This window comes from Nyctereutes procyonoides, unplaced genomic scaffold (genome assembly GCF_905146905.1).
Source record: "Nyctereutes procyonoides isolate TBG_1078 unplaced genomic scaffold, NYPRO_anot_genome, whole genome shotgun sequence".
Lineage (NCBI taxonomy): Eukaryota > Metazoa > Chordata > Mammalia > Carnivora > Canidae > Nyctereutes > Nyctereutes procyonoides.
The window spans coordinates 32031592-32046122 of record NW_026575046.1 but is presented as its reverse complement, the minus strand read 5'-3'; the positions used below and the strand labels follow the sequence as shown (position 1 = coordinate 32046122).

General features: G+C 46.6%; 1 protein-coding gene across 2 annotated transcripts in view; it reads right to left on the bottom strand.

Moving 5' to 3' along the window:
- Positions 1 to 1664, bottom strand: part of GRIA1 (glutamate ionotropic receptor AMPA type subunit 1) — a 301513-nt gene extending 299849 nt beyond the window's left edge. For both annotated transcript variants that reach the window (XM_055325538.1, XM_055325539.1), the window contains exon 1: positions 1386 to 1664. In XM_055325538.1, the coding sequence (XP_055181513.1) occupies positions 1386 to 1467 (82 nt within the window). In that variant the 5' untranslated portion in view covers positions 1468 to 1664. The remainder of the gene's footprint in view (positions 1 to 1385) is intronic.
- Between the last annotated feature and the right edge of the window lie 12867 nt (positions 1665 to 14531).

The following is a 14531-nucleotide window of genomic DNA, read 5'->3' as shown; positions in this document are numbered from 1 at the left end:
GTGTCAGGAAACAAAGCAAGGAAGTTACTCCATGGCTGTTCCAACCACCCTTGGAGCCGGCACGCTGGAGAGGCCGAAAGAGCCTGGTACTGCAGCACATGTGTGCCCAGCAAAATAGGACCTGCACCATATCCGCCCCCAACCCCACAACACACATTCACACAAATAACACAAACTACCAGTAATGGGAACTTCCCCTAGTGGAGCTATGTCCCTACCGGGGAGAGAAAACAAGAACCCAAACCAACCAAGATGCCTCCAAGCAGAGCAGCTTGCTCCATTCCGGGACACACACAGCCCTGAAACGCTGGTCACACGGAACCCCGAGCCCTTGTGGATGAGCATTGTTACTGGTGTTACTGCTCCTGTTTGTTTTGCTTTCACCCATTATTACTAGGAGGAGCAACATCTATCAGCAGCCCCCACCAATCCAGGGCGGGTGAGGGGTCCTTTTAGAAGCCCCACAACCAGGAATGGGTAATGGGGAGCAAAAAGGCAGGCAGCAGGTTGAATCCTGCCTCTAAGTTGAGAGGACAGAGCCTAGGGATGGGGACAGCTAAGAGGAGGAAGGGAAACGTGTGTATGTGTGTGTGTTTGCGTGTGTGTAAAAGGTAGAAGACGCTTGTGCATGCAACCTCTCAGAGGAGGGGGCAACGGAAGGAATAAAGGCAGGATAGGAAGTTCCAGCTTGGAGGAGTGAGGACCACCAGCCCAGCATGGCAGGCAGCAGACAGAAAGAAGGCAGCCGGGGGAGTCCAGCACCGGAGTGAGAGCCCCCTTCTCTGGACTTAGCCTGGGGGCCCCCTGGCAGGATTTCAGCGGCTGCAATAAACCCAGCACCCTGCACTCCTTCTTTTAGGGGGTCTCCTTCTCCTCCCCCAGCCAAGAAAGCATCGCCTCAGCCAAGTAAATGCATATGTGCCTATTTAATACCTGACCACACACAGAAATACACCACACCTATTTGTCTAAATACATGAAAGCAGGCACCATCTATCAAGCAATGGAGTGAACTCCTTTAAACACCCACCAGCCCTTTCCTCCTCGCTACAGCCTGAATTTTCTTTCTTTCTTTCTTTCTTTCAAAGCAGTGGTTCCTCCATTTCACAGGCTCATGCCTGGAGTGTGAGTGGTGTGTGTGGAGCTGTGTGTGTGCATGTGTATGTGTGTGCACAGTGCCCTCTGCCCCTCATCTGAGCAAGAGAAGCCCCCTCCCCGGCTGGAGGTCCAAGTGGGCTTTCCATCATCACCCAGCTTTCTATCCAAGCACAGTCCGGAGCGGGGGGGGGGGTTGGGGGACACAGGCAATACCCCCCCCCAAAAAAATAAAAGAAACCCTTGCCAGACCCAGAAAGTCCCTCCCCAGGCTGCCCCCTCTCACTCACCGATCTGGATATTGTTGGGGAAATTGGCACCTACTACCGCGCCTAGGAAACCGGTGCAGAAGAAGGCAAAAATGTGCTGCATATTCCTTTTTGCATTGGCGAAAAAGAAGCCCAGGTCCAGTCATAGATTTGGTATTTCCCCCCTTCCCTAGATTCCTCTCTCCGCTCGCCTGCTCTTTTCCTCCTGCAGTTCCTGCCCTCCTTGCGTGCTTCCTTCTTCCCTTCGGGGAGGTCTGTCTGTTTCCCCTGGAACCGGAGCACTTCCACGGCCGCCTTAACGCCAACTGACAGCCAGATTAACTGAGCGCGGAGCGGAGCAGCCCGTCCTCATGCTGGCGGAGCGCTCGCTCCCCTCCCTCCCTCCCCTCCCTCCCCTCCCCTCCCCTCCTCTCCTCTCCTCTCCTCGCGCAGCCTGCCTCTCGCTCCCTCCCCTCGCTCTCCCCCTCACACTCACACAGGCTGCGGGCTCGGGCGGCGCTAGTGCCCACCGAGCCAGCTCCAGTTCCGCGGCTGACCTCCTCTCCCTGCCACCCCCTGGCTCCCAGTCCTCACCTTCTCCTCCTCTCTGTGTGTTCAGATGGGGAGGGGGGGTGATGATACAGGCAGCCTGGTCCCGAAAGGAACAACCCGGTCCCCTTCACCCTCCCCCGCCTCCCCCAATTCTCCCTGCCCCCTCCCCCCGGCTCCCAGCCCCGCAGATGCTACTGGAAATGTGGGTTCAGCTGTAAGTCAGTAGGTGGCAGGGGGTCCCCACAATAGTCCTCCATCACCCGCTGCTTGATGTAGGTCACTTTTTCTAGGAGCGCTGGGGCTGTGCTGGATATATCTCCTGCACTCCACTGGCCCAATTATTCCTACAACTAATTCCTGAGGGGGAGACCCTAGAAATCCCTCCTAGGAGCTTTAAAGGAAAATAAAGCCTTTTCCTCCCTAATGGGAGGAATGACAAAAAGGCAAACCAGAGGGTCCAGAATGATGGGCAGGTGCCTTGGTTTGGGTATTTGGCACTCCCCAACTGCTCTTACAAGTGGAATTGGTGGTCCCTTCTGAAATCCTAGGCATCTAAAACGGGCCCCCTTCCCACTTTCCCTGCATGCCACCGGAGTCTATAGCATCAGAATCGTGTGGGTGTACAATAAAGGCTAAGGATTCTTAGAGCAATTACATGAGTCATTTTGCAGGGATTCTAGTGAGAAGATTCAGGCTTCTTTCAAGTGTCTCTGGATGCTGGTCATGTCCAATGTAAACTGGAACTCCACAGACCCTCTTGGATTGGAGCTTCCATTGAAATAACCTGTAGAGAGAACAGTTGTGTTCAGGGAAATGGTGTGGGTTGCAAAGTGACAGTCACTAACCCTCACAGAGCACTTTGCAGTTTCTGAAGCAACTTCACACTGTGACCTCGCTCCCTCCTCACACCGGGCCCTGTGAAATAGTCACCACCATTATTTTGCAGATGAAAAACACCCGAGGCTCCACGGACTAAATCATAAAACCACAGATCTTACTAAGATGGAGTCTGGGCCCTCGGGACCAACATATGGTCCATCCTATGCACTTGAATGTTCTGGGCATTACCAACTGATCCACAGCCCTGGTCAGAACTCCCACTCAACAGACGATGACATAAGAAAAGGAAAGTTCTACCTTTCCACAGTTAGAAAGAAGAACAGACCTGATTTTGCTTTGGCATTTGACTAGGCCATTCCTTCCCAAGGCTCCTGGCTTCCTTCACCAAGATTGCTCAATTACACACACACTCACGTGATGCTACAAGGCCTGGGATTTGCAAGAAAGATCTCAGAATGTTTGATGAAGCTCTGAAACTAGGAACAACTTGGAGGTCAGATGCTTTATCATTTCTTATGCACTTTTGCATACATTAATTAGCTCAAGTGATTTTTTAATGCTAGTGTTAATTTATTTACCATATGCCAGAAACCGTGCCAGGCAATGCACACACATCACTTACTTGTACAATGACGCCTGTAGTAGATAATCTCATCCCCATTTTACAGATAAAGAAACTAGGACCTAATAATTTCCCCAAGTTGCCACGACTAACAAGGAAGAGATTGGGGATTTGAACACAGGAAACTCTACCCTGAGGCCCAGGCTATATAACCCTCAGGCTCTAATGGCAGAAAGTATTGAGCATTCTAGAGGGAGTGTAAGCATCAGCTTGAGAAGGTGAGAGAATAGTTCAGGAAAGACCACCTCTAAGGTCCCTGCCGACATTAGGAGTCTGTGATGCCAGGATTCCTTATTATAATATAATTTCTTCATTTGCATTTTTTGTCTCTTGCTATTTTGAATGGTACCTGGGGATCTTTTAAGTTCCCTGAGCTTTGTGCCTGGTAATAATAATAATTAGGCTGTCACTGAAAGCTTCACACTTCTCTGTCACCTTTCAGAGGAAGATCTCAAAGTCCTTTACAAGGATTAATTAGCAAAACTTCAACACCTACCTGTAATAGTTGATTTGTTTTGCTTACTTTGGGGGATGGGAACTTAAGGAATCAAAACCATGCATTTTCTATGATCATTAGAAATCCTATAGTCAGGTTTTTCCTAAAATATAGCTCTGACTATGTCATTGCTCTGCTCAAATATGGTCAGTGGCTCCCCTTGGCCTATTAAATACATAGTTGTTCAATGATTAAATAAATGTGGAACTTATGTATTTCAAGCTTGGGCATCTAGGTCAAATTAAGTTTAGGTTAAACTATTTATCTTTGAAATTCTCCTCAAATATGGGTTGGAGAACCTACTCTGTATCTAATAGGGTGTCATGAGCTGAGGGATATGGAAAGGAGTAGGACACAGTTTCCACCTCTAGGCAGGTGCATGTAGTAGTAGAAGAAGATAGATGAATCCTGCCATCTGTCATCCAAAGCAGACCATGACATGTGCTCTAATAGAGATGTAAACAGAACTCTAGGGGAGCAAAGTAGGAAGCAACCAATACAGCTGTCCCTGGGGAGCCAGAAAGGCTTCAAAAGGCAGAAAGTGAGGGCAGGGGGGAGATACGCAATCCAAGGGAAGAGTACTTGCAAGGGCTGGAGGTGGGAGAGGATACTGTATACTCCAGGAGCCTGGAACCTGTGCTGCTGACTGGGAAGAGAGAATGAGGAACATGAAACTTAGCAGTCACAGTCAGAATCTGGAGGCCACTGAATTTCTGGAAAGCAATGGGGAGCAATGAGACATTTTCAGGATGATAATTACATGACTAGGAACATACATGAGAGAAAAGACTGGCTATAAGTGGAAGGGGATCTCCTTATTTCCTTAGTTTTCAAGGGCTGCGGCTACATACCATACCTTGCCTAAATAACCTATTCTGATGTCATCCTACATTAATACATCATGCTGTCCCCTCTACCCCATTAGTTCCCAAGCCTATCTGCCATCCCCAATATCAGGCTTGGATGGCTTACCTGTTCATAGTCTGTTGTGATTGATGGCAACCAAACCCTGTACAAATATGTCACACCCTGGGATTTACATACACGTGTACATCCATCATCCCACTTCGTTCCCCACCAAACCCACAAGAAGAGGAATTAGAATCCACTTTTACAGATTAAGTAAGACACAGAATGCCTAGGTGGTTAGCTTAAGACAGTGGTTCTCAACTGGCAGGGATTTTATCCCGCAGAGGATATTGGGCAATGTCTGGAGACATATTTGGTTCTCAGAACTGGGAAGATGCTGCTCACATTTTGTGAGTAGAGGCCAGGGATGCTGCTAAACATCCTACAATGCTTAGGACAGCCCCCGCATAACAAAGAATTATCTGGCCCAAAATATCAATAGTGCTGAGATCAAAACACTTTTTTTAAGGAGACATAACAACTGACACACCTGGGATTAGACACCAGGACCCTGATCCTAGCCTCTCTCTTCATCACATTACATTGGAAAAAGATGAGATTCATTGTCTTCCAAGACTTTTCACATTTTAAAATAGGACACCTGAAAATGAATGTTCCTCCAAGTCCAAATGGATGTGTGTCTCATGGAGGGTCTCTAGGGTGTTGACAGGCCAGTGGCAAAGCCTTGTAATGCTGCTCAAACTGTGCCCCAGAGATGGGATGGCATCTACCCCTAAGATTAGTTTGACCTATTGTGGTTCATATCTTTGGCATTCTTTGAGTTCCATTACCATATAGCCAAAACAGCCTGAGATTTGAGGGTTTTCGTTTGTTTGTTTGTTTTTTGGCTTTGATTTTACACCACAAATCAAGGAATATGATGTTGGGCAGGGATTTCAAATACAAATGCCTCTTTTGGGCCAAGCAAGAAAATGAATTAAATCAGCTGCGCAGAGGAGAGGACAGTGAGGACAAAGAGACCTAGAAGGTGTACAACCTTTCAAAAGGTAGTTGCAAGGCCTCGATGCCAGCCAATTATTGTAAGGAACCACAGGCCCAAAGTGGCTGAATAGTCTTTTTTTTTTTTTTTTTAAAGAGAAAACAGAAATAAGGATTTTTAAAATATAGAGTGTATCTTCCCTGCAAGGGGCACAAAAGGGGTAAGGGCAGAGGAAAGTATCTCTGAGCTTGAGCTGGCTCATGGGCCACAGAAAGCGAGTTCTGAGTCAGTGGAAGGTGAGACTCAAGGGGCCACCCACCCACCCAATATCGACTTTGGGAGACAAGTCCATTTGATACCTGGGCCTCTGTTCCACATCTGTAAAATGATGAGACTAGATTAGGTGATGGCTATAAACTGTTCTGGCTCTGACACGGTGAGCCATTTGAGGGCAGGAACCCAGTGAGAAAGAAAAAGGACAAGGAATGGGTCTGGGAGGGCCTGTGTTCATCACCTGCAACTGTGGCCATCAGCAGGTTCCTTTCCTTGCCCCTGGGCTGGCATCTCAATCCGTATAATGTGGGAGCTGTACCGAGGTCTCTTCTGGCTTGAACATTTTAGGCTTCTAGTGTGAAACAATTCAAGGATGTGTGTGTGTGGGGGAAGCCATCAAATTTATGATCTGAGAACAGATCGCTGACAGCTAACAAATTGGCAAAAACGCAATCAGAGAGAGGCTGCCTCTGTGGCTTTAGAAAGGCCTCATTTTAAAAGATGTAGAAGAAAATAATAATGATAATATTTTTCATGTTTTTAGCACAATTCCTACAGAAAGCTCCCAAAATACTCCACAGACTGTGTGTGGTGAGAACACCACCCCGAAGAATGTAATTACCCAGCCTGGAGTTTTGCCAGGTTTAAGAGCATTTTCTTCCTTTTTTTTTTTTTCTTCTTTCAGTCTTCCCTCCCCTTCTCAAACAAATGACAGCATTTTCATAAGCCCTCAGCATTACTAGGTAATTAGGGAGCAGTGCAAGTTCTGGAAAACACCCTGGGGCAGGATCAATGCCTGAAAAAAAAAAAAAAAAAAAGGTCTATTCCAGGGGGAAGCTCCTACGCAGCACCACCTTACTGGTAGAAATCAGAGGCACTGACGATTCCTTCAGACCAGCAGTGCCTTCAGAGAGGCGGCCTGGGCAATGCTCCCCAGGATGGCTGTCCACAGCGCGGCGGTTCCCATGGCTCTCCCCAGAGCCCTGGTCCACAGACGAGACAGCCAGCCTCTCAGCGCATCCTCCCTGGATGCATGGTTTTGCACGAGCTATTCCACCCCTTTGTCTCGGTGTCTTGTCTATGAAACGGGGGTAGTAAGAGGGCCTACTTCATGAGACTAGCGTGAGGATTGATGACACGCTACATGCGAAGGGCCTGGCGAAGCTCCAAACCTACAGTAAGGACTTTGCCAGCTGTTATTTCAGGAAATGGGAAATGTCATTGTTCTTGCCTAGTGGTTGGAGTTCAGATGCATCCTAGCACCAGAGGCCTTCCACGAGATTCCAAGGTACTTCTGGAATCTTCTCCCAGAAGATTCTGTTCTGTTACCTCTGTCACTTGCCCACATCTGAAAACATCTGTCTATCAGGGACATAAACTGCTGATTCCCCTGCGCCCCAACCTACTCCTCCCCTCATTCCTCCCATCTCCCGAAATGACACCTGTATTCACCTGGTCATTAAGCTGAGGAATCCACATCCAACTCATCAGCAAACTAATATTATAGGCTAGGCTTTCAAAATACAGGCAGAACCTACCACTTCCCACCACCTCTCCATTCGTTCCCCCTCGCCTCTCATCTGATCATGGCAATCTTTACCAACACTTCATTTCCACTCCTTCTCTACCTCCCCCACCCTGCTAACCACCATGGCAACATAATTTGTTCTCTGTACAGCAGCCAGAGAGAAACTTTTAAAAACAGAAGTCAGATTTTGTCACTCCCCAGCTCTGATATATCCAGAAGCTTCACATCATTCTTAGGATAAAATCCAAAATCTGGCTGCTGGCTGCCTCTTCAACCCCATTTGCTATACTCTTCTTCCTTTGCTCACTCTACTCCAGTCACATTAGCCTTCTCATCGTTCTTTGGATGCACTAAATATCATTTGTCTCAGGACCTTTGTACTTGCTCTTCTTTCTGCCCAGAAAGCTCCTCCCACAGAACTGTACATTGCTTCCTCTCTTGTCTCATACAGGCTTCTGTTCAAAAGTTTCTTATTCACTTTATCTGAAATAGAACCCCCACCTCCTGCCATGATTTTTGTTTCCCTTACTCTGCTTCATTTTTCTTTTTTTTCTTTTTTTTTAAGATTTATTTATTTATTCATTCAGAGAGAGCGAGAGAGAGGCAGAGACACAGGCAGAGGGAGAAGCAAGCTCCATGCAGGAAGCCCGATGCGGGACTCGATCCCGGGTCTCCAGGATCACACCCCGGGCTGCAGGCGGCGCTAAACCGCTGAGCCACCAGGGCTACCCTCTGCTTCATTTTTCTTTGCAGTGTTTACTACTATCAAAATACACCATATATTTATTTGTTTATCATTTGACCCATTATTAGAATGTATCTTTTTCACTCTAGTACTTAGGATAGTCTCTAACAAAAGTAAGTTCTCCATAAGTTGGTGAAGGAATGAATGCACAGTCCTTATCATTCTGATATTTTCAGACCCCGTTCATTTCCCATCTTCCCACAATGCCCTCCCACATTCATTTGGGCCTCCCTGAATATCTGTGCTACTTATCACTTACTGCTTTTAACTGATATTTAACTTAGCTCCTCTCATTTGATTTTCAGCCCCTTAGGGGACAGGAATCATTCCTATAATATAATGAGAGTTAATTAGTTTGGACTATTTACTATGTGCCAGGCTACACATCTGTCACATGTCGTGTGATGTTCACAGCAACCCTGTAAAGTAGGAACCCTTATCATTCCATTTACAGGTTCATTACAGGTGGAGAAAGGAGGGTTCGGGAGATTAAGTTACTTGCCAAATTTATGCAGCTATTTAGAGGTAGGGCTGGGATTTCAACCTATATCTACCTGGTTTCCAAGGCTGTTTCTCCTAACCATCATCCTGTACTGTCTCAAGGGCCATGCTCATCAATTTGATTAATTTGCACTGTGCAGGCCCTTGACAATGTGTGCTATACTTCCAGAAAAGTAAGGGGCTTTGCCCACATGGCCAAGAGATGACCTGGCCCAAAAAGTCTTCATACTCAAAACACCATTCTATAGTAGCTCAGCCACAGTATTATCAGGAAGGGGCCTTAAGAAGCCATTCAGAAAGCATGAACAAGACTTGGGTTTGCTTCAAAAAACAAATGTCTTGCGAAAGAAAATGAATCATTTCTCTCTCCATATCTGGTAGCATTCTTTGAGGCCCAATGGTAATTATGGTGCTTACTGTAGAGCCCATCCACCCCCACAGCCAAAGGGGGATTTTAATCAGTTTTCAGGAGACTCAAAACATAAATGATTCTAATTGACTGTCATACTCCTAGTATTAAATTTTGTTGCTTGCCTAACCTCTAGCCTCTTCTTTATTACTCTAAGAAAGACAAAATCATGCAGAAGGAGAAAAAAAAAGCTAAGAGTGAGACATCTCTAATGTGGAAGAAAAGCAAGTAGAATGTTAGAATCGGAGGGAAATTTTGACAGTGGAGTCCAACACCTTCATTTTACAAAGAGCATAGGATGTCAGAAAGGTTATGTCATTAGTCTTGAGTCATCCAGCAGATAGAGGCAGATCAGGAACTTGAAACCCAGGCTCTACTGCATGAGAGTATTGTTTGCGTCCTGTCACAGTGAGATCCGACACGAAGCTCATCTAAAGGGGTTTAAGGATGGCTATCAAAACTACATCCCATAGCAACACAAAAAAAAAAGGGACCTAAGTTAGATTCATTTTTTAAAAGAGGCAGATGGAGTCCTAGAGAACATGATCTGCCCACTAGCCTATTCTTCATGTGGTAATTTTTCCACTAGACACTTCTGAGATGGTATTTCAGTGTAACAGACAAAGAGGGTCAAACATTTGGCCTGCATGTTGCTTGACAGTTGGACAGTGGCAAGAATCAAAGAGAATGAACACAGGCAAGAACTTGTGTGAACTTTCCCGAAGTCCTTAACAAATATCTCCTAAATAAGACTTAACTTCCCCTCCTCTACTCCTCACTATGCATTTATTTCCTTCCCTTTTCTGTTTATCCCTTTTATGGGCCCCTCAGATAAAGCAGTCCCAGAACTCCCCATTCCCTGTTGCCATCTCCCTTTCATCCTTTGGTATTACTGGAATAGATTCACATGTTCAGTGACCCAATTCAATACTGCCAACTTGAGCTGGTCGCACAACTCCACATTGTTTCCATTCCCTAAGCCAAACAGAAATGCCATCTTGGCACTTGAAGACTAGAAGAGAGGGCAGCATGCATGACAGAAGGGATGTCCTCATTTTTCCCTCCTTAGAGAAAGCAAGAACAGTAGCATAATGTCATTAATGGCAGCTACCACTTGCTATCATATGACGGTGACAGGCAGTTCTGTGGCCCATCCATTCTGGGAGTACACTGGCTGTGGAAACCCACCTTGACTGGGCAGGTTAAGTGGTGCTGCTTGTAGAGATTATGTGATCCTGGTGTGTCTTGGTCTGGCCCTAGAGAGTTGAGTTTGCTCATACTTAGCTTCCAGGTCAAAGTCAGGCACACTGTGCTAAGTACTTTATACACATTGTACTACTCAATCCTTTTAACATCCCATAACATTGTGGTAAGAAGCCCCATTCTACAGGGGACACCTTGGTCTATTAGTCTTCAAAGCCTTTGCCATTCACTATTCAGCTCCATATGTTCTCTCAACAAACCCTTTGGAAACAATATTAGCAGTTCTTTATTTAACAAGTAATGAGACTAACTCAGGAAACTAAAGCACTAATCTACAGACATACAACTAGTAAATGGTAGAACCAGAACTCAAGTCAGATCATTTCCTCCTATTTAACACTGCTAGTTTCTGCTTCCCATAATGCTCCCCACTCCATCTTCCCTCTACCCTTGACATCAGGCAAAAGGCAGTGATTCCTGCCTTTAACTCTTCAAATGAGGCTCTCAGGCAGGGTCAATGATACCATGAAGTTTGTGGACTATATGATATCGCTTAAAAAAATAAAACCTGATTCTATAAAATTGCCTTCTATTATTTGAATAGCAAAAGTATAGCATTTCAGCTATAGTAATGTCAACTTGGCTTTGGCTTACCTGGGAAAATAATCACTACTAATTTACAACATTTTCTGTAGAAAAATTATTTGTAACACTTTCTATCTGAAAAAAAGATATGCTCTCTGAATTCAAACCTATTCAAATTTGAATAAGACTTCAAATCACTTGGCACACTATTTAGGGCTTAAGACTACTTTCAGTGGATGGGGTCCCTAGATTCCCCTTCCTAACACCAGCAGGTACCATAGTTTGTGGGAGTAATGTGTTAGCCTGATTCCAAAGGAATGGAATAGGCAGGAAAATGCTTCATTAGAGCAAATGATACCTGGACACACCCTACAATGACTGCCCTCACTCAGTGCTAACCACTGCTGCCTGGCTTTGCCTTGGAAGTTAAGTATGAGCAAACTCAACTCTCTAGGGCCAGACCAAGACACACCAGGATGACATAACCTCTACCAGCAGTACCACTTAGTCTACTCAGCCAAGATGGGTTTCCATGGCCAGTGTACTCCCAGAATGGATGGGCCACAGGACAGCCTGTCACCACCATGCGGTAGCTCTGTTCTGGGTTATCAGGATGTCCTAATGAAGGGCAGAAGTGACAAGTCAGAACAGAGGCAGAGCTGAGAAGGCAGGCAGAGTCTAAAGGGCAGCCATGGAGATTTCTGTGTTTGCTCTGATACGGATATGCACAGCTACTCTGGGTTCCTGCAGTAGCTTTTGGCAGGGCCGGCATCTTAAGAAGCAGAGACAGTTAAGATCTATGGCCTAGGGTGTAGGTTCTCCTAGACATTAGACACCCAGCCCTTTGCTTCAAAGTTCTCCACAGCGTGGCTCAGGGAGCCCGCTATTTCACCACAGCTGTGCTCCTCTCCCACACACTTGGAGAGCTGTGGCTATTTGTGTGTCTGTGATGGTCAAGCAATTCCAGGCTGGAAAACTCTGGGGGAAAGGGGGGGACATAGAATGTCAACAGACTTTCTCTATGAACCCCTTTCACTTTACGGTAACAGAAGGTCCTTCTGCTACAGAGCACTTCCTTTTCTCTGTGGACCCCCAGCTCCTGACCCCCCAGTAGGAATAGCTAACCTCCTTTTGCACCCTCTAAAACTAACTAGCCCCTCCTGCATTGTCATCTCTGCATGGGTCTCCCAAAGGCAACTCTCAGACTTAACTTCAGCCTTTCAAAGTTCTGAAGCCATCCCTCCTGGGAGAAAGTCCAAGTGGCAGTTGGCCTATTGCTAGGTGCAGTGACCTCACCACAGGAAGCAGAATGACTTGGCCCAGGCTTAGAGCCCTGAAAGTGAGGGCTTCAAGGGGCTGGCTGACTGGGAAGCGAAGCTGCTTGCTCTCCAATGTGGTGGGATCACATGTGCTGAGTGGCCAGGGCACAAGAGAAGCGCTGCATCCATTCTGATTTCGGAGACCATGATAACAGGGAGAATAAGGCAAGCAGGTTGTTCAGGGGGCTTGCCACATCTGGGCTTATGGGGCAGAGCCAAGGTATCAGGTAAAATAGCCTGAACTATTTTCTCTTCAAAAAGCCAGTTCAGAGCACCTGAGCACCTGGGTGGCTCAGTCAGTTAAGTGTTGAACTCTTGCCCTCAGCTCAGGTCTTGATCTCAGGGTCATGACTCCACACCAAGTGTGGAGCCTACTTAAAAAAAAAAAAAAAAAAAAGCCAGGCAGCCCAGGTGGCTCAGCAGTTTAGCACCTGCCTTCGGCCCAGGGCATGATCCTAGAGTCCCAGGATTGAGTCCCACATAGGGCTCCCTGGATGGATCCTGCTTCTCCCTCTGCCTGTGTTGTGTCTCTGCCTCTCTCTCTCTCTGTGTCTCTCATGAATAAATAAATAAAATCTTAAAAAAAAAAAGCCAGTAGGAGAGCTTGGCTTCAGGGGAAGGGCCCACCTACTCCAATTCCCACAGGGATGAGCATAAATGAGCTACAGAGGAAGGAGCAGTAGGCAAACCGAATCTGCAGCCTAGACCTAGCCTCCCAGGTGTCTGCCAGCATCCTGCCTCTGCCTCTGGTCAGGCACCTCACTGACCTCTGGGGATGGGCATGAGCAGCATGGGTAGGGTGGGCCACTCTTCTTCACCCTGGGACCTGGTCAATTCTAATATTTCATTGCCTTTTCCCCCAGATCGAGCTCCTGTGTGTTCTTTTCAGGGAGGGCCTGAGGCAAGTCCTAGACACAGCACCAGAACCAGCTACATCAGGGGTGGGAGTTTTGAAACAAGAAAGGGACAGCTTGCCGGGAAGAATGAGGAGGGGCCTTGTGGCTTTCACCTCTGGAGTGAGCAGTAGCAACAAGTGACTGGCATTATTTCTCAAGGACACTTTGACCATTATGGAGATGGCCCAGAAGTTAGCCTACAACAGTAGGTGTCAGGCCAAGGTTGCCAAATGTAACCCACATGATTACTAACTTTTCACCCTGCTAATATTTAGAACATGAACTCTGGAGTCATAATGCCTGGATTTGAAGACTAGCTGGAGGCTTATTAGCATGTGACCCTGGGCAAGGTACTTTAGCTCTCTGAGACTCCTTTTGTCTATCCATAAAATGGGGATAAAAATACCTCAGAGGGGTGTTATGAGGACTATAGGAGAAGCTGCATGTAGTATTGGGCACAATGCCTCATAAACAGTTGACATGCACTACATGGTTATGTTAGCTAAAATTTATTGGTATTTTATTTGGGCCAGCACTTAACAGTCTACTTGGGATGAGAAAGGCAGCTTCTAGCCTGTTTTCTTTACTGAGGAAAATAAAACAAATCTGAGGAGGACATGGAGATGTCTGTGCAGCTTGGGAGATAAACACCAGTGAGCGAACAGGAAGGTGCAAGGCAGTGCAGGAAGACAATGTTCAAAGAGGAATCTTTAGAGCCTTATAAAGAGGACCCTTTCACCCAAAGCAGGAGGGTGGTAGAGAGACTAGACATTCAAGGCTGCCTGAGGACATCCTTGACAGAGCTGCTAACCCAAACCTTCTAGAGCTTAGCATCAAAATGAATCTGTATCACACTTAACCCCACAGGCTTTGGAAGATGTGGGATAACTGGTTCTAAATGCTCTCATCCCTTGCAGGGAGGCCCATCCAGGCCAGGTTTCCTTTAACTTTAGGCAGAGAAAGCTGAGCTCTGGAAAGCACTTCTTCCTAAGACAGAGTATGAGGTTGTGGGTGAGACCTCAGGCTGGAGAGCCAAAGTCCCTGTGTTTGAATCCCAGCTCTGATCATCACTAACTATGGGGCCTTGGGAAAATCATGTGATCATTTCAGTCCTTTTTTTCACCTGTAGTGTGGCAGTGATAATGAGAACATCAGAAATCTGTTTTGAGTCTAGTGACTGTAACAGAGTGTCTGACACAGAGTAAATACTCAGATGTTCCCTGTTATCACCATGCGTCCAACCCTTATAGCTCTTCCCTTCTCCCAGCCTTACATTCCCTATGCTTGCTTCTTACTGCGTTGCACCACCCACTTCCAGGGGAGTTTCTGAGAAGAAAATATTTAAGCTGTTCTCTCTGTACCCTCTTCTC